Source organism: Drosophila sulfurigaster, chromosome X (assembly GCF_023558435.1).
Source record: "Drosophila sulfurigaster albostrigata strain 15112-1811.04 chromosome X, ASM2355843v2, whole genome shotgun sequence".
In the NCBI taxonomy this organism is placed as follows: domain Eukaryota; kingdom Metazoa; phylum Arthropoda; class Insecta; order Diptera; family Drosophilidae; genus Drosophila; species Drosophila sulfurigaster.
The window spans coordinates 32,821,779-32,844,858 of NC_084885.1; the positions used below are offsets into that span (position 1 = coordinate 32,821,779).

Below are 23,080 nucleotides of genomic sequence, written 5' to 3' on the forward strand. Positions count from 1 at the left end.
TCCTCTGACTGATGGGCACACTCAGATATCGCTTGTGGTTGCCCTGGGGGGTGGAAGTAACGAAAGAGAAAGAGGCTGGAGTCTGGAGAAACGTGCAAATGCATAATGCGCAGATCAAACATGCATCCAACTTTGTCCTCTTGCCCGATTCCCTCACAACAAACATGGAGTTGGGTTCAACCAACCAACCAACTTTGACCCCAATCTGTTATATCCTTTCTCAAAAGCGCAAATTATAGATTTATTCGAATACTTGCAGTAATAAATTATACTATATTAGAGTACCCACATTGAAGAGTTTGAGACCATTCTAATTTGCAAAGGTTCAAAGTGTTACTTATAGTATTAAAATATACTGTATTACAGTATTAAAATATACTATATTATAGAAGCCGCTTTCACCTCATTCTGTTATTTCCTTTTTCTGAAAAATTAGAGATCATTTACAACATTTCTCAAAGTTTGAAGTATGGATTGTTTAATATGATATACTTTTGGTATTAAAATATACTATATTATAGTATTATAGTTACTTCTTTGCTTGACATAATTCTGCTTTGCAATATTTCTCAGAGCAAAGTTTGAAGAATAGATTTTAGATTGTTTAATATACTGTACTTACGGTATTATACTGTAATATAGTATACTTATGGTAGTACGAGGGTTGCTATTTATATTTCTGGCCTAATAATGAAAATGCGAATATTTATAAAAAAAAAAAAATGGATTTATTGTTTGTCACAGTATTCTCCAGCAAGTTTTATATACTTTTGAATGCCGTCAAATCAATTGTCGAAGCACTTTTTCCACTCTGATTGAGGCACCTCCAAAACATGGTTTTTGACGCTTTAACAGCATCTTCTGACATCGAAAATCGATGACCACGCCTTTTTTCGATGATGTGCGGGTATAAAAAGAAGTCATTGGGTGCCAAATCAGGGCTGTACGGCGGATGACCCATGAATTCCACGTTTTGACCACAAAAAAAAGGCGCGGGTTTGAGCTGGTGTGTGAGAGTTCGCGTTGTCATGGTGCGGAATGATCCATCTTTTCTTGTTCGTTTTTCGAAATTCTACAAGGACTTCAGGCTTACAAATTTTGGTGTACCACTCAGAATTGACCGTCCTACATTGCTCAAGCGAAACAGTCGCCACATGACCAGTTTTACCGAAGAAACAGGAGACCATTTGCTGAATAGTGCTTCCTCCACGAACAAGGTTCGTTGGATTTGGCTCGTCTTCAAAGATCCACACGGTCGATTGCTGTTTTGTTTTGGGCTCATAACCATAGATCCATGATTCATCACCTGTGACTATCTTATAAATGTCTTTTGAAGCACAGGGAATGTATTTTTCCAAAATTTCTTTGAACCAATCCACACAAGCCTTTTTTTGAGCAATTGTCAAATTGTGCGGGATCCAACGAGAACAATCCTTTTTTACGACCAGGTGTTTATGCAATATCGAATGTATTCTGGTGGAAGAAATGTCAAAGGATGCCTCTATCTCACGATATGTCACATGACGATCTAGCATTATCAGTTCACGCACGGCATCAATGTTTTCTGGCACAACGTCTGTTTTTTGACGACCTTCACAACCTTCGTCTTCCAGCGAGCATCGGCCACGATAGAATCCATTAAACCAGTATTTCACAGGGCTATAGGATGGCACTTCATCGCCTTATAAAGATTTAAGTTCATCGGTGCACTCTTGTCGTAATAATCCAAGTCGAAAGTTGTGAAAAATTATTGCTCGAAAGTGTTCAGGAGTTAATTCGATTTATCTGCCGAGGTAAGTTTTTGATTAATCGTTTATCGATATCAAACGTGGTCGCACATGAAAAAGTTGTATGGAGCTTTTATCGATAAAAGTCCAAACTTTTTTTGGGAAATAGCCAATTGGTCCTAATATGGCTAAAAGTGACCTAGGCCAGAAACTTAAATAGCAACCCTCGTATAGTAAATTAAACAATCTGAAATCAATTATTCAAACTTTTGCTTTACATTATTCTATTTCTGAAAAGAGCAAATATATTTGATTTATTTCTGATAAAAATCATTACTGAATGTTTAATTGAAATTTGTTGCACTTCCTATGTTAAATGAATTTTCCACTTGTGGAAGCACTCGATTTGAGTGCTTGGCTTGCTTTTGGCTATGCTCACAAAGAGATTTATTTATAGCCCTGAATTCTCGAGTTGCAAATGTGAAAAGTCCTGAAATGGCATTAGCCCAGTAAATGAAATAAAAAAATCCAAATGCGATGAGAAATGAGGGTATTGATCTGTAGAGATGATGGAAGAGATGGAGAATCCAATTACAACATAATTACACTTGGTTACACTTGGCACACACACACAGAGACACAGAGACTCAGAGTCAGACTCAGACTCAAGCTCAGAGAGTGTACAAAATGTGTGAGGGATTTCGAATTTCAATTAAATACGTGCCTGCCTCGAGTTCCATCTCGAAGTTGAAAGCAGCCAAAGAGCGAGAGGGGGAGAGGGAGATGGAGATGGAGAGTGAGAGGAATGTATGTAAATCGAATTTATAGCAAATAGTTTGACTTTATGATGCACTCAAGACTCTTGCTGCCTAATCAACTGAGGGCAAAAGGGCAGCGGGGAAAGCCGAAGGGGGAAGTTGCAACAGTTGCCCAAGTTTAGCCATAACATCGAAGCAACTATTTAAATATTCGTTGCATACTTTTGGCGTGTGCGTGCGAGTGTGTGTGTGTGAAAGGATGTGATGTGTCTAAGATTTGCCTGAGGGGAAGAGAAGAACAATGAAGGAAGCCAAAGGAAGGCAAAGGCAACTTATGCGTGACAACGACATTGACAGCTCACCGATTTCAGTGCAACCAAGAAACTGAAATAGAGACAGAGACTAAAGAGACTACAGAGCGAGAGAGAGAGAGAGCGAGAGACAGCGAGAGAGTGAGAAAGTGAAAGCTGGAGAGGACTTTAGAAAATGCAAAAACTTGCAAACAGAAATTGAAACGCAGCAAACTAGCAAAAGTTGAGCGAGAGCATCGACTGTCTGAGACCCTGTAAACAGAGCGATGCTTGATTTAGAGTTTCAACAATGCAAAACGAGAAAAAAAGAAATACTCTGAGATACACGCTACAATTCAATAAGCGCACATAAGTTTGGTATTATCTTTTAAATATACTACTACTATATTTGAAATATATCATACAAAATATACCATATAGTCAATATAATATTACAATTCATAAATACATTATAATACACATCGAGCCAAACACAAACACAAACACAGCAAACAAAACTTATCTTAAATAATTGATTAATTATATTTTATACATAAATAATAAAGCGTGTTTTTATATCTGCTACCCTTAGGGTAGAAGCTATATAATATTCGGTATATTTTCAGTATTTTAGTTGTATATTAATATAGTATAATTTAAAATTAATACCGCACTATTAGTTGCTTTGGCTGGCAATCTGGTTTATTTTGCACTCTATGGTATATTTAACTCGTTGTACTATACCAATATACCGAATACAATATTTGGTATATTTTCGGTATGTTTATGGTATATTAATTTGGTAAATTTTAAAATGAATACCGCATTATTAGTTGCTTTGGCTGGCAATCTGGTATATTTTATATTTTGAATGTGGCACTATATCAATATGTGAAATGTAGCCTTTGGTATATTTTTAGTATTCTTGAGGTATATAATTGGTATATTATTTATACCGCACTTTAATTGTTAATAGGTTTTCTTAATTACAGTATATATACAAGCAATTTAGACATTTTTAACAGTATTATTCAAATTAATATACTGAATTTATTCAAATTGTTTTGAATTATTTTTTTTTACTTATCAATTATGATAACAAAATGTAAGCAACAAATCAATATTTTTATTGCATGCGTTGATATATTTCTTTAACAATTAAATTGTCTTACAGACACAACTATAAAAATGTATTCAGTATTGAGTTTGCCTATCCGGCGGATTGTATATACCCTAAGTGCTGCAGCTACATAGGGTATGCAGGCTGCACAGCTGACAACTCTCGAGTGTCCAGACTTGACAACAAGGTGTAACATAGGCTAACGCCTTCGTTTCGTCTCTCAGGCAAAGAGGACGACATCAAGGTGTCCCTCTCTCTCTCCCTCTCTCTCTGCATCTCTCTCTCTGTATGTGCTTTAACATCTTGTTTGGCTGACAAGGACTTCAGGGCTTTCAATTGAAATGCCCATACGCGTGTCAGACTAATGTTTGCCTAGCACGCACTTGCCAACTTGACAGCTTGATAACTTGCTAGCTTGATTATTTGCCAACTTGCCAGCTTGCTGACTTTCTGGCTAGCTGCGGCGATGAGCTCGAGCTTTGAGTGGATGAAGTGAAGAGTGGTCGATTTGTATTGGTATTTATTTTCGATTTCGATCTATCTGGCAACGCTGCGTAATGCGATGCCCTTGTTAAGTTGGCTGCACTTGAGCACTTGAATTTGCCTTTGATCAGATTTCGCATTTCTCGCTTCTCGATGAAGCTCTACATCAAATCAATCCACTTTTCGCTGTCGTGTGGAGAATGTGTTAATGGATTTAATGGATTTATCGATGGGAACAACGCGTTGCCTCCCAAGTGTCTTAATGATAACTGCCTGTTTATTTATTTACGAGCGTGCTCTCTCTCTCTATCTCATTCTCTTCATCTTGTCTTTCGACTATAGTATATAGAAATACACACATCGTAACAAGCTAACAATATCAATAATAAGAACAAGAACAATGACAACGACGACGACGTCGACGTCGACAACAATGGCAACATACAATGTTGAGCCTGACGTGACGTTGTTCATTTTTTATGAACGTCATTTGTCGTCCTTTCGCTTTTCATTCATACTCGTACTTAACTTAACTTGTTTATGAAATTCCCTCGCCTTTTGTCCCAAAACATCTTTCTCACTTTGTTGCCCCATTTCTCTTTCGGCCATCGCTGCTGCTGCTATTATTATTACTTTTATTATTATTATGCTTGCTGCTATTGTTGCTGTGGTTGTCTTGTCTTTCCTGTCATTTCTCTTCTTTTTCCTGATGCCCTGCAACCGCCTGCAGACGTCGGGCATTATTGACTGATTCGATATTTGTTTGCGCTTCCCATGAAACACTTAATTCGTCTAACGATTTGTATAATAATTATTATTGGTAAATATTCATTTAACTGACACCAAGTTAAGCAAATAAAATACAAATCGAGAAAGCTAGTAAGAAGTGTGCTCGACTGTGAGATACCCGCCACCCCTTTCGAATAAAGGCAAAACAGTGTAGTATTATTCTTAAAATATACCAAATTAATATACCACAAAAATATTACAAAAATATACCAAATGCTATGTTTGGTATATGAATAGAGTACTACATTCAAAATATACCAGAATATCAACCAAAACACATACCGATATACCAAATTAATATACCACGAAAATACTAAAAATATCCCAAATGCTATCTTTGATTTATGGATAGAGTACTACATTTAATATATACCAGATTATCAACCAAAGCACATCCGAATATACCAAATTAATATGCCACAAAATACTAAAAATATACTACATATGTTTGGTTTATGGATAGAGTAATATATTGAAAATATACCATAAAGTGCAAAATATACCACATGGTAAACCAAAGCACATTTTCGTATGTGCACAAAAATACTAAAATATACCAAAGGCTGTATTTAGTATATTTATATAGTGCCACATTTCTTGCTTTTTATAGGGTATCTGCAGGTCGAGCTTGTTGTGCTACGTTGCAGCATTCTCACTTGTTTTCGTTTGATTTAATCATAATTCTGTCGGAGCACATCAAAATGCCTTGCAACCAAACCACATTGTTCCTAACCTAAGCTGTCCCCTTCCCCCGTCTCCCTTCCCCTTCCCCTTCCCCTTTCTCCCTTCGTCTCTCTTCCCATGCCGCATTTCATCCTGGACACGGAACATGACAATCGAAATCGAGTCAACATTGAACAAGTGTTTTCCGGCACACACACACACACACACACACACGCATACGCTTGTTGTCTAAACACACACATGTGTATAATTGTGTGCGTGTGTGTGTGTTTTGTTTTAAATTGCATTGGATGACAGTTTGATTCGATTGAATTGTGGCCAACATGCTTTTCGTTTTTTTCGCTTTTTCGTTGTTTTCGTTTTACGTTTTTCGGCTCGCACAGGAAATATAATCTGCAACGGGGGCAAGGAGGCGTGGCAGCAATTCCAATGACCATTATCGATCTTCGAGTATTCGCTTAACTCATTTCAATTTCCCCCCGCACCTCTCCCCCTTCCTTTTGTCCCCCCCCCGTTGGCCACACACCTCACGTTCCTCGTGTCTCGTGTGGCAGCTGGCAGATGATGGAATCAATAACAGTTAACAGCTAACAGCCAACGGGGCCACCCACGCTGCAATCTTTCGTCAGTTGCCAGATGACGATTGCCAGTCGGTATACCCGGTAGCCAAGTGGCAACAGGGTAGCTACGATAATTGTTACACGAACTGTAATCAAAATAAGTAACAAAAGCTAAAGTTGATCTGTAAAACAGTGTTGTATAATTCTTTAAATATACCTAATTAATATATGTACCACAAAAATACTAAAATATACCAACATCTATATTTGGTATATTGATAGAGTATTCCATTCAGTCGAGTGTGCTCGATCCCATTTTGAATGGTGCGGTATAATTTTTAAGATATACCAAATTAATATACCACAAAAATACCGAAATATATCGAAATCTATATTTGGTATATTGATGTAGTGCCACATTTAAAATATACCATAGAGTACTAATTATATCAGATTATTAATATTTAAATATACCGAATTAATATACCATAAAAATACCGAAATATACCAAAATCTATATTTGATATTACATTCAGTCGAGTGTGTTTGACTGTGTATTATTTGCAAAATATACCAAATTAATTTATCATAAATATACCAAAATATACCAAATGATATTTTAGGTATATTAATACAGTTCTACATTCAAATTAGATTTACATAGTACTTATTTATATAGTGGCATTCGAAATATACCACAGAGTGTAAAAAATACCAGCGACTATACAAAGCGACTTTATTGTATACTAATAATTATATTATATAATGTTAATTTTATTTTAATAATAATAAAAATGAAAAAAAGTTTACATCAAATATTCAAGCAATAATTTTGTTTCATCTTTTCAGATCAAAAATAGTAAAGTCGGGTGAGTACTAAACTATGTTAATAATGTGTTAAACTTCTTTGCATTTCTTTATTTATTTTCAATTTTAATTGAACTAAAAAAATAAAAGCATAAAATGAACATTCTAAGAAGAAATGCGTTAGCGCAATTCAGTTGCTATAGGAATCGGGTATCTGAGAGTCGAGCATACCCGACTGCGTGGCTGGCTTGTTAGTTCGCTGTTTGGAGTTGGCAATTGTCAATTGCCAATTAGGCAAAAGCAAGTTAAAAAGGCCTTCGTTGGAAGTCTTTCGACTCGACTTGTTTCGCCTTGACTTGTTTTTAGTTTCGTTTTCTTTTTATTAGTTTGATTCAGACTGTGTTTGTTGTTGTTGTTGTTGTTATTGTTGTTGTTGCAATGATATCATAGTCTCAACCAACACGAACGCCAACGCGCAAAGTGTTTCAGTCTGCTCTGGCGTCTGGTTCCACTTCCAGTTCCAGTTCCAGTACCAATTCCAGTTCCAGCTGCACTAAACAGCCTTGACTTTGGCCGCCTGCTGTTGCGATTTGACTGCAAGTGCAATGAGAAAGAGAGATAGATATATATAGAGAGAGAGAAAGACAAAGAGAGATAGGAAAAGATAGAAAGAAAAAGATAGAAAGAAAAAGAATGAGTAAGAGATAGATATAGAGAGAGAGTGAGAGAGAGAGAGAGAGAGACAGAAAGAGAGAGAGAGAGAGTGATTTAAAAAGAAAGAGAAGGAGAAACAGCAAAAGAGAAAGAGCGAGAGAGAAAGAGTAAGAGAGAGCGAGAAAGGGAGAGAAAGACAGAAAAAAAGAATTAGAGAGAATGAGAGAAAAATATAGATAGAGTGAACGAGAGGCACAGTATGAGAAAGCGAAAGAGAGACAGAGAAGGAGAAAGAGTGTAAGCGAGAGAGAGAGAGTGTGAGAGATAGAGAGACAGAAAGAGGAGGTGGAATCAGGGAGAGATAGAAAGAGAAATAAATTGAGAGAGAGAGAGAGAGAGAGAGAAAGAGAATGTGAGTTTGACATACACACTTGTTGTGGGCAGCTGAATTTACCTGTGATCAAGGTGTCTGCATCGCTTGGCGCTGGCAGCAACTCTGAGACTTCGCCAGTGGCTAAAACGGACGCAGAGTTCGCTTCCTTTTGCTGGACCTGCTTTCGCAGCTTGCGGAGATAGGCAGCCTTGTATTCATCGCTTGGCTTGCCGCCCAGTCCGTAGCTCACCTCGAGCACAGTCAACGGAATAACTGTCGACGAGACAGGCACCAGATCTATGTGTGTGTGAGAGAGAGAGAGAGATAGATAGATAGTGTCAGTCACTACAATAGGTAAATCCAAAAACAACTTACCAGCTTCGAATTTGTCTGCAGGATTGCGTTTATACAACATGGGCGAGGGCAAGGCGCTGACGCAATCCAAAGTCAAGGCAATGACCACCAGGGTTACCACCAACTGCAGACTTAGCGAAGTTACTTTCCTCTTGCTCTGCATAATTCGATTCGGTTCGATTCTCATTCACGTCCACACCGGCGAAGACTTGTGCTGCGACTAACTGCGGCTGCTTAAGCGAATTTCGAATATCGAATTTTGCGCAGACGTAACTTTACTGATAATTCCAGCAGATTGCTCGCTTAACGCGTACAAGCGAAAATTTCTAATTTCGCTTAACTTTCATTTATTATTTCTATTCGTTTATTATGCTATGTATTTTATGAAACAAATTATTTCTATCGTTAATCAATTTTACTTTAAATTGTCATTTAAATTTCAAAATAATGGGTTTTATAGCATACAGCCTTGGCTGCATTACATTGGTGTCACATTTTCATGCCAGTCAGCCTCGCAACACAAACAGCTGTTGCCGCCGTGCTCACGTAAATATCGATTGCTTTTTATAGTTGGACTCATCATAACATATGATAAGTATCGACCAACCACCACAACATATTAAATTTGCTACTTCATTACTGGCCATTGCTATATACCAAAATATAATTTTTACCTATGCAATTAGAAGTGCCAAATTTATAATATATTGATTTAAAAAAAAACCAATGAAAGTAAAAAACGTCCGCTTGTTGATTGATAGTTTTTAATAAAATATAAAATATTTAAAATACCAATAGAGCTTTTTTGATATTTTTAAAGCTTCTACTGATATCGCTGCCATTTGAGCTTCATCTCCTCTTTTGGTTGTAAAAGTGGTGTACAATTTTTTTAATTTAATTTAATTTAATTTATTTTCAAAAATACTAATTTTGCCAAGTCTTCTAAGGGAAAGTATAAATGTTGTGGAAATTTGATTCATATTCTACTGAAATGTGACCAGCTGGTCAATCTTAGTTGTCTTTTGGTACATTCCATCAGTATTTAGGGGTTTGTTTTGGAAACGTTGCCTACGGTCACACCGCGACAAATAAAACAGCTTTAAGAAAGCTTTTTTTTTAAGAAACAAAAGTCTGAAAGAATAATTGTTCTTCAAAAATAAATGAATTTATTATAATTATTTGTTTGGCCGCAAAAAACATCGATGTTTGCCATATAAAATCGATGCTTTAAGAAATTGTACAAAAAAAAAACATCGATGCATCGATTTTGCCATCGATGTTTCTCCACCTCGTCGACAGTGTTTTGTTTTTTAATGCTCAATGAAAAAACTAATTTGGCATCATCCAATGCAAATGGAACGGTGACATAAATACGAAATAATAAAAACGTGGCCAAGTGACGAACGCATAGAGTAGAATAGTGGCAGGCGATTGCAACAATAATCAAGTACAAAGAAGAAGGTGCAACACAAAGAAGGAGCAAGAAGCATGAGCTGAAACTGGTCAAACAGAAACGTACAAATAAGAAAAAGATAATTTCAAGGCGAACGCAGCGCAGCGCAAGGGAAGGAAAGGGAAAGCAAGTTGAAGTAAGGTGACAAATAAGGCAACGCGACGCGACGAATCGAATTGAAATTGTATTGCTGCTCTCCTCTGGCTCTAGCTGGTCCGCGTGCTGATTGCTGCCAGCCAAAGAACACAAGAACATACATACACCTGACCACGTGTGTGTGTGTGTAAGTTTGCATGTTGGTGCGTTTGCGTATGCGTGTGTGTGTGCGTTGTATGCTAACTGGAACTTGCAGGCGGCCATCAATGCAACAACAATAACAGCAGCTGAAGAAGAAGAAGAAGCAGCAGCAGCGCAGCAGTAGCAGCAGAAGTAAAAACAGAAGCAAAAGTGGAAGTGGAAGAAGAAGAGACGCGCGCACCACACGAATGCGAATGCGAATGTGAATGTGAATGCAATAGAGGAGCATTGAAATCAACATAACAGGAATAACAACGGCAAACAGCAGCAGAAGCAGCAGCAGAGCATTGTCATCTCCTTATCCATAATCTCTGCATCGACGCCAACAACTACAACAACAATCCCAATATGAGCACAGTGTTTATCAATTCGAGGAAAAGCCCGAATGTGCTGAAGAAACAAGGCACAGACCAATGGGTCAAGCTCAATGTGGGTGGCACCTACTTTCTAACCACGAAAACAACGCTTTCCCGTGACCCCAATTCGTTTCTCTCGCGTCTCATACAAGAAGACTGTGATTTGATATCAGATCGGGTGAGTAACAAAACAGCATTACTATAAACATACATAAATAAATAAATAAATACATGTATTAGTATACGTGCATTTGTTTGTTTTTTTTGCATGCTGACATGCAAGTATTTATGGCGGCCATTGTGCTCATAGCTGGCAGCTTTAATAATTACAGCGGCCATTGCGCTCATAGCTGCTAGCTATATAATTATAGTCATAAACTCGAACACCCAAAATTGTAAGTCAATGTGTGCACACCCACACACTAACACAAACACACCAACACACGCATGTAAATAAACACACGCGGATACAGATGTAAGCAAGCAATGCAGGTCATTCCGCAAACAATTACCATAGCAGAAGTAGAAGAAGAAGAAGCAGCAGCAGCAGTAGCAGCAGCAGAGACTGCCAGGGTCGTCCCAAAGTGCATTTAGTGCCAACGTCGACGTCGACGTCGACAGCGACATCGACAGCGAATTGCATTGTTAGTGGGGGGTGGTTTATAGTATAGGCAACAAGGCGCATTTGTATATTTGTGCATAAGCAAGACTGAATATACTAGACATACACACACACACACACACACACACTCACGTGTATTCGTAACCAAAACTAGTTTAGTGTCACATCGGGATGGGCTTTGCTTTGCTTTTGTTTTGTTTTGTTTCGTTTCATTCGTTTTGCTGCTGCTGCTGTCATTGTTGTTGTTGTTTTTCTTGTTGTCGTTGCTGAGTCCTTGACGCTCTGTTGTTGTTCTGTGGCAGCGGGTGGCGATTAACGTGGGTGAGGGGGAGGGTGGAGGGGAGAAGCTAACACAGCGCCTAGCGTCAACAAACATTAAACATTTTTGTATAACGCAATAAATTTATCCACAAATTCCACTAATAAATATCGCATGTGCCACACGTATGCCACACACACATACACACATACATATATGTATATAGAAATAAGCGTGTGTTTATTTGCCGTTTTCCATTGGCCGCTTTTATAAACACAAAAATTCGAGAGCGCGCAATTGAACAATCGAGTTCTTCCCTTTATTTTTGTTCCCATTGTTGTTTTCGTTCTTCTTCTTCTTTTTTGATAGTGTTTTGGGATTTCGCTGCGATGCACAAATAGTTTCATTAAAAAGATTGCATGTATGTATGTTGCTTGGTGTCCACCCGCTTTTGTTATTGATTAAATTTTTCGTGCTGCCACCCACACAAATACTCTCACACACACACACACACACACACGAACACAGATAGACAAACACCTCTGTTCGCCTCCGCTGCAAAGACAAAAGCAGCCCCCGAAATTTTAGTGGCCGCCAATTAAGGCGCACACAAATTCACACACACACACACACACATACAGAGACGACACACACACACACACACACACACAGAGACGTAGAGAGAGCGACACACGCACACACTCACAGGTGGCTAGATGAGCAATGGGAGTGTGAGGCGATGTGGATCGTGCGCTGCTTAAATTGTTTAAAAACCAAAAAAACAACAACGAGAAAATACTTGCGACCAGCTAGACAAATAGTCAGATAGCTAAATAGTCAAGAAGACAGCCATCAGGGTGGTCAGTACCAACTGCCAGATACCCTGTAAATGATTAAATCGAATATTCTTTTATGATTTCTATCGTGATAAAAATGATAACTACATTTGAGTTTGCTAAACAAAGAGCTAAAAAGCCAGCTTTCAGGGTGGTCAGCATCTCTGACAATCATCAGTACCAACTGCCAGATACCCTGTAAGTGATTGAATTGAATATTCGCTAGCGCACTCAACTCGAATTTGCTAAACAAATCAATATTTAATGTCGCACTGACGCCTTTTTAGTTGGTGAGCAATAGTTGAATATTATTATTGATAGTTTGCTATATAAAGAATGCAAATCTATAAAGAAAATTGTTCAAAATTCCATAAATATTTCGACGATTGCAATATCAACAACATTAAATATTAAATGAAAATAGAATAACAAATAATTATATGACTAAATTGTTCAGAATTCCATAAATATTTTGACGATTAAATTAAAATAGAATAGAAATAGAAATAATGATATGGCTCACAAATATCCATCCTAGAATTGTGTTAGGATTATTATTATTATTATTTTCTGGTTGCCAAATTTTGTACGTTTATTTATGTACTAGTTGCTGTTGCTTGAATTCATCAGTTGAGCATTGTAAATTGTTAATTTTGGGTCACATTAATATAATTTAAAGTAATATACATAATGTTGTTGTATTTATAAATTGAAATTCATCAGCTGAGCATTGAAAATTGTTAATTTTGGGTCACATGCGAATTGGTTTATGTGCTGGCATCTATATTTGAACATAATACATGGGCCATCGAGCACAATACGAGTATAAACACAAACATTTGTGGTTTTTCCTATTCCTCCTCGCTCTGCGCAATACAATATTCATTCAGCGATGTGGCAGACTGACAGGCGGCAGGCGGGAGGAGTGGGAGGAGTGGGAGGAGCGAAAGGAGGGAGGCGCATGCATTGACACAATATGACAAACCAATTTACAGCAGAAGCACAGATTGTGCCGAGAGTAGAGAGAACATTACGTATACGTAATGTGACATTGTCATTGCCATTGACTAATTGGTTTCCTTCTTCTTCTTCTTCCTCTTCTGGTTGCAGGATGAGACTGGCGCATATCTAATTGACAGAGATCCCAAGTACTTTGCGCCCGTGCTCAACTATTTGCGGCATGGCAAACTCGTCTTGGACGGCGTCTCCGAAGAAGGCGTTCTCGAGGAGGCTGAATTCTACAATGTGACACAGTTGATAGCGCTGCTCAAGGAGTGCATCAGTCACAGAGATCAAGTGAGTAACTGAACAGCATATAATAAAGTGCACAGTATTAATTCATCACTTCTCTTCTCCATTTAAACAGAGACCGTATGCGGACAAGAAGCGCGTCTATCGTGTGCTCCAATGCCGCGAACAAGAGCTGACACAGGTAATGTCTATTGTGTGCATTTCAAAGTTGAAAGTATCTATAATGTGTGCTCTCTCTCTCTCTCTTTTAGATGATCTCAACTCTGTCGGATGGCTGGCGTTTCGAGCAGTTGATTACTGTGGGCATGCAATACTCCAACTACGGCCCCTTTGAGAACAATGAGTTCCTTTGTGTTGTGTCCAAAGAGTGCGGCTCGACAGCCGGACGTGAGCTGGAGCTTAATGATCGCGCCAAGGTTTTGCAGCAAAAGGGATCGCGCATGTAAGGCCAGTCAACCACAAGTTCATCGCCATCCTCAGTCTCAGTCTCATTCTCAGTCTCAGTCTGAATCATTGTCCCACTCTCTCTATAAGTTTGTCCGTCTGCCTCTCTTAATGCACTTGATGTGATGTGATTCAGTCGACGATATTGACAAACTCAATACGCAATCAGGCCATTTAGCATGACATTGCCTAATTACCAAGTCATTAGCCAGCTGATAAGCACTCACGATAACTTTCATAAATTTGCTATCTGCCCGCTATTAAGTGTTTGTGTGGCCCACAAGCCATTAGATAATCAGTAAATATTCCATAATTAGATTCAGGCACAATTGCATTGACCCTAAATCAAGTTGACTCATTTGAATAGATTCAAACAATCACATAAAGTAAATTTAAGAAAAGTGATGAATGTAAAGAGTTGAAGCTTTAGTTAATTTTGCTGTTCATTGACCAAATTTAATCTCCTTTGCTACTCGTTTGTTGAAATGCTCTTTGATGGGCAACCTAAACTGTAAATAATGTAAATCGAATGAGGCCATTAGATAATTAAGCTAACAAAATAATTCGATTCATGTTAGCCTCAATTGCATTGACCCTAAATCTAGTTGACTCATTTGAATAGATTCAAACAATCCCATAAAGTAAATTAAAGAAAAGTGATGAATGTAAAGAGTTGAAGCTTGAGTTAGTTTTATTGTTAAGCGACTCTTTGTTGAAATTCGCTTTGATTAGCAACTTAAACTGTTGTAAATAATACATTCATTGTGGTTAAAGTACTACTTATTGCTATATTCAGAAGTTTAGCCACTTTCACACTCATCATTTATTTTTATCGCTAATATGTGTAGAACCTTTGATCAAAATCATTTATTATTTCTGCACTTAATGCTTTGTATTTTCGTCTCCTTCTGTTTCATGTGTTTGCTTTTTAAAATTTGTGTTCTCTTTCGCTGTCTCACTCTTTGTTTCTTTCTTTGTCTAATTGCAGTCTTGGAATTTAAAAAGCTGTATTCTCCCCATCCATGAAAGAAAGAAAAGTAAATCCCAAGTTGTAAAACGAATAACAACACTCCACAACCACAGCAACAACAGCAACAACAACAACCGCCAAGCACCACAACAACAACAACAACAACATTAAGAACTAATTGAAAATTAACAACAACAACAACAACAACAACAACAACTAGAAAGAACAACAACAATAATTAATACAAGCCTAACGTGATCTGAGCCTTATTTTATGACTATGCAGTTTTCAACGTAAAGTGGAAATTGTGCAAGCATTAAATTAAATACATTGTCAATCGGTCAGTCTGCCATCAATCATCAATCAAATAATCATCAATCAATTATCAATTAAACATCAATAAGTCAGCAAAATAATCAACAATGATTCATCAATTCAAGCATCAATCAATCGTCAGTCAATCACCATTCAATCATCAATGAGTCAACACTCAATCATCCATCAATCAAACACCAACACAATCACACACACATCATCTTTTATCTTAGGTATGTTTGCTTTTGATTTTGATTTTTGATCATTTCGACAACAATTATTGCAATCATTCACGAATGTCCGATTGGTTTTTTATGTCTATGTGTTAGCTTACATTTGTGAATGAGTGATAGAGTGAATGGGTGTGTGTTTTTTGTTGCTCTGTCTGTCTGCATCACACTTTCAGTGGCGCCATTAAAAATTCACAAACGCACAAGTAGAACGCACTGCGCTCTTCAAACGATCCACAATCAATCAATCAATATATTATATATGAGAATAGTTATATATATTATATATATAGTTGCTTAGTTATGCGGTAGAGGTTTTTCTTTTGTTTCCGTTTGGTTTTCTGACTGTGGAGAGAGAGAGCATATAAATATATTTTTGGCTTCCCTTTTGCCTTCCGCATTTGAAGAGTGCGTTATTACGCTTAATATGAACGATGAACGATGAACGTTGAACGAGTTGTTGATGACAAAGATTGAGAAGATGTTTTCAAGAGTTTTAAGAAGGAGCACATGCAAATAGAATGCATTCAATGTGGGTCAAGCACAAACAAAAACACCGCCAACTTTGCTTAGGCTTAGGCTAAACAAAAATAGAAAACAAAAAACAAATAGAAAAAAAAACAAAACAAAAGCAAAATACAAAATACAAACAAAAAACAACAATTAACTTTAATAACGTAATATTTATGTAAATTGTACGTGTAACCGACATTATGCTAAGAAGACAGTTGTAGAAAGCACCTAGAGAAGATGCCTAGATGCTTAGACAAATACACAGACACAGAAACATGAATACAAATACAAATACAAATACAATAAACACACTCAAATGCAACTAAAGAACAGTTGATGACTTTCTTGACTCGTTTCGCGTGTTCTGCAATCGTCTGAAGAATGCTGAATATCTCCAGATATCTCTCTCGTCTAGCTGTTGTGTCATCTGGATCTTAAACGTTTGCACAGCCTACGCGAATCGAGTTGAAATCGGAGTTATCAACTGTCGAAGGATCAAACGTGAAACGTGACGCGATACGTTTATAATTGTACTTTTAGCTGTTTAGCTCTTTTTATTGTGCTTACAATAACAATAACGATAACAATAAGCAGGCGACGATGACGATGACGATAACGATAACGATGAGAAAGACGCTGATATTTAGACTCATTTAGTGCAGCGAACAAACTCTCGACTCAGCAAAGCAAATAATAATAATAACAATAAGGATAACTTGCATATAAATATTGTTCATCGCATAGAGATAGATACTTCTTTCAAATGCTTTTGTTTTTGTGCGAAAATCACTCATTAATAGGCTCAATATCAGGCAACATCGATACCGATTACCTTGGCAACAAAAATAATGAGTTGGATTTGAACAAAAGATCAAATGATCCTCTATGGAACTAACTTTAATTATCAATTCATTCTTATTATGAGAAAAGAGAAATTATGAGGGCAAATCAGTTTCTTATCGTCCGTTGTCCGCTGTTGAATTACGAATTATGATCGTAGATTTATTACTGTTTTTTTTTCTTATGTTAGACACTTGAATTTCCGGAATACGTTGCTGATTTTCTATTGGTATTATGGTTTAGTGATTTTAGGGAATTCACCTGGTAAAAGCGTCATCCGATTACACACATTCACACACAAACACACATAATATATTTAGATCGAAATGGTTAACACTCGAAATTCGATCCGATTCGAAGATTTGTCAAGCGCAATTCGGCAATTGGTGTTCAACTGTTTCATTCTTAAAAAGCAACTTAATTTCACGGCATTAAGTTTCAGTTGCATTTATGTCTGATTATCAATAATAATAATAATTAATATAATACCATAACACTTAACTAATAATTGTAATCGTAATAAGAGAAAATGCAAGAGATAATTAAATTAATATTTATGGCAAAATGCTGCCGCCTCGTTCTATTGCATTGTGCATTGTGTGTATTTAGCGCCCGGTTTGCATTACTACCTTGAGCTTTATTTAAATGAAAAATGGAAACTGAAAATGAAAAACAAAAATTGAAAAACGAAAAACGAAAAACTGATAAACTGAATGATGCGAAATTCAAAATGAAAAACAAGCAAAATGCAAATGCAAATCAAAGAAAACCAAACTGAAAACGAAAATGAAGAAATATTTTAAATCACGACTGAATTTATGTGAAAAATTGCACTAGAAAAAAAGTAAAGAAAAACAAGGCGAAGAGAAGAAGATGACGATGTGGATGGAAATTAATATGGGAACGATCTGAAGATGCGAGATTGAAAATTGAAAATTGAAAAGCAAATAAAAATAAACTAAATGAAAGTGTTGAAAATAACAAATGCGTTGCAGTTTAAGCTAGAGTTACGCATTATTAATTATATATTTATGTATGTACATATATAATTTTAAAAGTAAACTAATTTATACACCAACCAAAAACAAAGTAAGAAAAACAAAAAGCAAAAAAACGAAAAACGAAAAAAACAACAAAACAAAAGAAACAAAAGCAAATTGAATAACGAATCAAAATGTCGCCACCTAAGTACTCGTTACCCATTTTTGTATCCAATTTTGAATTATTTTATGTGCATCTAAGTGCAGGTTAGAATAATGCGCACAATTATTTCGATCGGGCAAAGATAAACCTAACTTTACATTAGCTTGTAATTATAATACACGCCCCCATCTCCCTCCCATCTCCCATCCCCCGAAAATCGGAATCAAACTAACGCGAAAATCCCCTTTCAAATGCAACACGAGCTGAATGTCCTTCAGATGTCCTGCGGATCGCCACTCAGATGAGATGAGATGAAAACAATGCGAAATACTCGTAGAGAAAGAACATGTAGAGAGAGAGAGAGAGAGAGAGAGTTGCTTCGTGATTGTTCATGTGTACATTCTCAACAATACAAAGTGCGGCTATACGCATGCAAATATACATATAGAGATATATATTACCTACCTGTAATACCCTGTAATTCTACACACACATAAACACATAAACCTGCTTGGATTAACTCGCATTGTAACCGATTCAAAACTCTCTCGGAGAAACAATACTTCAAATTATAAATAAATACATTAAAGATCCCTTTTCTAAAAAAGAGAATCCTATCGACTTTAAATGTACCTACGGCTATGTGTGTGTGTGTGTGTGTGTGTGTGTGTGTGTGTGTGTGTGTGTGTGTGTGAGTTCAACTCATTGATGTGTGTGTAATTGGAAGGATTAGCTTTTGTGAGAAATTCGTCAACCAACTTGAAACTCCGCTTAGCCTTAACATAGTTGCAGCCTTATTGGGTTGAATAAGCTTTAAAGCTTCGACAGCTTGAGCTTTGGGTTAACAACTTTTTGGGCGACATCTTTGGTAAGCTCAGGACATTCAAAACTCAATAGCTTTGGCAAAAGTTTATAAAAAGTATTCCACGAAATAAGCTCTTGTCTAAGAAATCATCGAAAGCTGCTTGAAGTGCCGTGATATTTCTATAACTTTTTGGGCGACATCTTCGGTAAGCTCAGGACATTCAAAGCTCATTAGCTTTGGCTAAAGCTCTTGAAGCTTTCCAAAGAAAAAGCACTTGTGTATACAAAATCTGCCTCGATGCTTCTAGATCTCTCAAGTTAATACGAGCTTTTACCGCTGCGCTTGATTTAGAATTGCATTTTCCGATTGGGCAGCAAATACAAATTTAATGAATCAAGACAACAAGGCAGAATCAATCCTACATGTATCAATACACCATATTTGAATGGATTAAAAAGTGGGGCATTACAGATAAGGAAAATTGTTAAAATACAAGTATAAAAAATCTGGTATATTTTGTTCTCCATGGTATATTTAAAATGTGGTAATGTATGGTATATTTTGATTGCAAACTACATTCATATACCAAATATTGCGTTTGGTATATTTTAGTACTTTGCAGTATATTTTCGGTATATTTGAAGAATATGGTTTTATTAAAAATGATATCTACCATACTCGAGTGCAGTTTTTTTTTTGCTTGCTTAAACTTTGGCGATGCAGCTATAGATTTAGTTAGCAAGAAATATGTTATTATGACTAGAAGTAAAGTTAATCAACTGAATATATCGAACCATGCTTTAGATTGCAAATGTGTAAGAAACTGACACCCTTGCTTTTAGCTACTTAATATTTCATAACGCAAATAATCAAACAACCTAGTAAAATAGGAAATAGTTAAAGCGATTGAATATATTAAATAGTAATTGCATAAAATATCAGAAAGATTGAGAAGATTCTTGTAATCATTATTTGCATTGAAGAAATTCGAAAGAAAGGCTTAATTTGATATTGTTTGTTTACTTTCCTTGAAGAGTTCCGATTACATACACAGATGAGAAGATTATGGAATAGGGAATGAGTTTTTGAACACCAAAAAGAAATCGATTGCTTTAAATAAAAAGGCGAATCGAATGTCACATCGATTGCAAAGTGTGAGTATGAATTTGAGTTTGAGTTCGATTTCGATTTCGTCCTTGAACTGAGTTCTCGTTTGCGTTTGCGTTCGTCAGGATGTGGGAAATACTCGCTATTGATTAGAATTTGCGTCATTGCGAACTTATGCAAAGCACACAGAGAGTAAAGAAAAGCCCAGTTGCGTGAGTTCCTCGGCTCATGAGATATTCATAGGCAATGCACAGGCTTCCATCTTCATCTCCAACTCCAACTCAATCTATTGCTGCTGTTCGGGTGCACAGAAAAAAAAACAGTTCTAAAATCAAGATTTGGTCTTAGAACTAAGAATTTTGGTCTAATAAGTGCGTCACAAACATGAAAATCCTTTTCTTAGAAAGCACATCTTGAACATTGAAGAACATTTAATATAAGTCCCAAGTTCTTAATAATAAGAAAAAAAATAATAAAATTTTCAGACCAAAAATCTTATTATAAGATTAACAATATATATATATATATTATATTTTTTTCTTTGCTTATAATTTTATGATTGTTTTCTTATTAATAAGAAGATAAACATCGTATAGTTTCATAATCAAACATCGTATTTATATATTTTGTATTATTTACAATCTATCTAAAGATTATAGGTAAATGGTAGAAATCGAAAATATATTGAATTATATTTTAATGTTTTTTTTTTTTGATTTACAATTCATTTATTTTACCATTTTATATTTTAATTATCAGCTATTCAGCTCTATGTTAATTCCATTTTACTTTCGAAATATTTATCATCGATTCGCGCAGTATTTGAACCCAGGACCTTTTAAGATTGATATTGAGAATGTTTCGCGACAGCTCAACTATCTAAGATATGAATGAAAATTCTCAAATTTCGATAAAAACTTTATAGGAATTTCGACGGATTACAGATTTAAGTAACCTAAAATTTTTGGTCAGATTTTTAGAATGTGGCGTTTCTTAGACTAATGTTCTTAACTTTACGAATTTGTTTTTAAAGTCGAACACAAATTTGAAGTTTCTTGATTTTAGAAGTTGGTCTTTTTTCTCAGTGTAAGAGTGTGTGTTGGCGACAATTACAGCTGGCACCCAGAACACTTTTAGATTTGCAGCACAACTAAACACAGCTCCAAGTTTATCGCAACTGCAGCGACAGAGGCTGAGGCTGAGGCTGAGGCAGCACGTAGTATGCTGCTGGAAATGTTATGCCACACATACTCGTAGCATGTGGCAAGAGGCAGGGGGGAGGCAAGAGGTGGCAGATTCATGCACGCATATCGATATGGCAGCAACATTAAAATTTAACTGCTCGCAACAACAACCCCAGCGAATCCGCGTCCACTGTCCGCAATTTGCCTCCCTCTACTTGCCACCTTCCACCTTCCACCTCCTACTTGCCACTTGCCACACTCGCGGTCCCCATGCGAATCTATTGGCGCTGCGTATGATGCGTTCGTTGGTTCTTTCGTTCGTTTACCACCACTAAAACGCAGGCCATTGCCAAAACACGTGCACATTTATATTTTTATTCTAAACAAAGGAATAAAAAGTTGTGTCGCCCGCGCACATGAGACCTCAACTGCCTCAGTCGCTGCTGCTGCTGCTGCTATTGTTGCTGCCACTGTCAGTGGCAGTGCCACTTCCACTTCCTCCTCCTCTTTCACTTCTACTTCTCTACAAAGTTTTTTCGCCATACTCTTTGCCTAAAGCATGCAGACTTTCTCAAATCATTTGTCTATTCCGGCTTCAAATACTTTCGTCAAAGTTTTGTGAATTGCTTTGCAGTTGCATCGATATGCACAGATGTCTGATTTTATATAAATAGCAAATGTAATTCAATTTGTTTTCTATGTTGATGATAAATTAATATTGAATACAGAAACGTAGATGAAATCAACTATCAACCAATTAAACTTGATGATTTTGCTAAGCCAGAACAAATTTTATTTTTATTATTTTCTAATTTTGTTTTTATATTTGTATTTTCTATATTTCAATGTTGCGAAATAATTAGCTGAATTGCCCCAAAATCTTTCACGATTTTTAATTGTGTTTTTATTCTGTGCTGAATCTTAAAATTATATAAATGATCAAAATGATCTAAGCAGCCAAAATCTCTAGAGAGCTAATCAAGCTTTACTATTTTGATATCCGCTACCCATAGAGTAGAAGGGTATTATAACTTTGTGCATCCATTAAATGTATGTAACAGGCATAAGGAGGCATCTCCGACCCAATAAAGTAGATATATTCTTGGTCAGCGTCAACAACCGAGACGATGTAGCCATGTCCGTCTGTCTGTCTGTCCGTCTGTCTTTTTGAATACCTTGATCTTAGAGATTATAAGATATAGGAAATACAAGTTTTTATGTTTGCACGCAGATCAAGATCAAATTTTGATTAGTTTGGTTCTTGTTAGTCCTAGTTACGATTTTTCTATTCAACCTTTTACATATTTCTTAATCTTTTGGTCTCAATATCTTTTGATTAATTATGATGATTATTATGATGATCTGTTATGATTTCTTTGTGCAATGTAATTAGATTAGAAGCGTTTGTCTTTTGTTGTTTAGGATCTTTGACATAATTCCTCTTTAAAAGTATTTGTATAAGGTATATTATGTGATATTGGTTCTAATTAGTTCTACCTATGATCTTTCTATTTAACACTATATGTTTCTTAATCCCTTCGTCTCAATATCTTTTGGTCAGTTGTTATGATCTATTTGATTCTTTCTCTTTTGTTGTTTTAGATCTGTGACATATATCCTTTCTTAGAGTATTTGGTCTTCAGTTTGTCAGCGTTGTTTGTCGCACTTTTTATTTGTTACTTAAACAGCATTGGCGACAGCATCGACTTTGAGTTCGACCAATTTGAAGGCAAACCGTTAAGGAAGCGAAGGACATTAGTGCGCTTTTGGCTTTTATTTCAAGGTTTTACAGTGGCGCGCCTTGTGTCGGAGTCGCAGAGTCGCAGAGTCTGAGAAACCTTGGGGACTGCTGCTGG

The 23,080-nt window shown here is 36.5% G+C and overlaps 2 protein-coding genes across 7 annotated transcripts in view; one reads left to right on the plus strand and one right to left on the minus strand.

Moving 5' to 3' along the window:
- Positions 1-7,261: 7,261 nt before the first annotated feature.
- LOC133849063 (uncharacterized) lies at positions 7,262-8,971 on the minus strand. The gene is made up of 3 exons (XM_062284910.1): positions 8,621-8,971; positions 8,327-8,542; positions 7,262-7,812 (listed from the first exon to the last, which is right to left on the minus strand). Exons 1-3 carry the CDS (start codon positions 8,784-8,786, stop codon positions 7,772-7,774), a joined length of 423 nt encoding a protein of 140 aa, XP_062140894.1. The 5' UTR covers positions 8,787-8,971; the 3' UTR covers positions 7,262-7,771.
- A 728-nt stretch (positions 8,972-9,699) lies between these two features.
- LOC133849371 (BTB/POZ domain-containing protein KCTD5) overlaps positions 9,700-23,080 on the plus strand; it is a 68,219-nt gene continuing 54,838 nt past the window's right edge. For 3 of the 6 annotated variants that reach the window (XR_009895365.1, XR_009895363.1, XR_009895364.1), the window contains exons 1-5: positions 9,700-10,883; positions 13,533-13,718; positions 13,789-13,854; positions 13,925-14,115; positions 15,106-15,635. Coding sequence is in view for 1 of the 6 variants with exons in the window: in XM_062285412.1 (XP_062141396.1) it covers positions 10,698-10,883; positions 13,533-13,718; positions 13,789-13,854; positions 13,925-14,115; positions 15,106-15,118 (642 nt within the window). In the remaining 5 variants the exon portion in view is untranslated. Of the gene's footprint in view, positions 10,884-13,532; positions 13,719-13,788; positions 13,855-13,924; positions 14,116-15,105; positions 18,439-23,080 lie in introns of those variants that run through there. The other 3 variants (XR_009895367.1, XR_009895366.1, XM_062285412.1) reach the window with 3 other exon arrangements.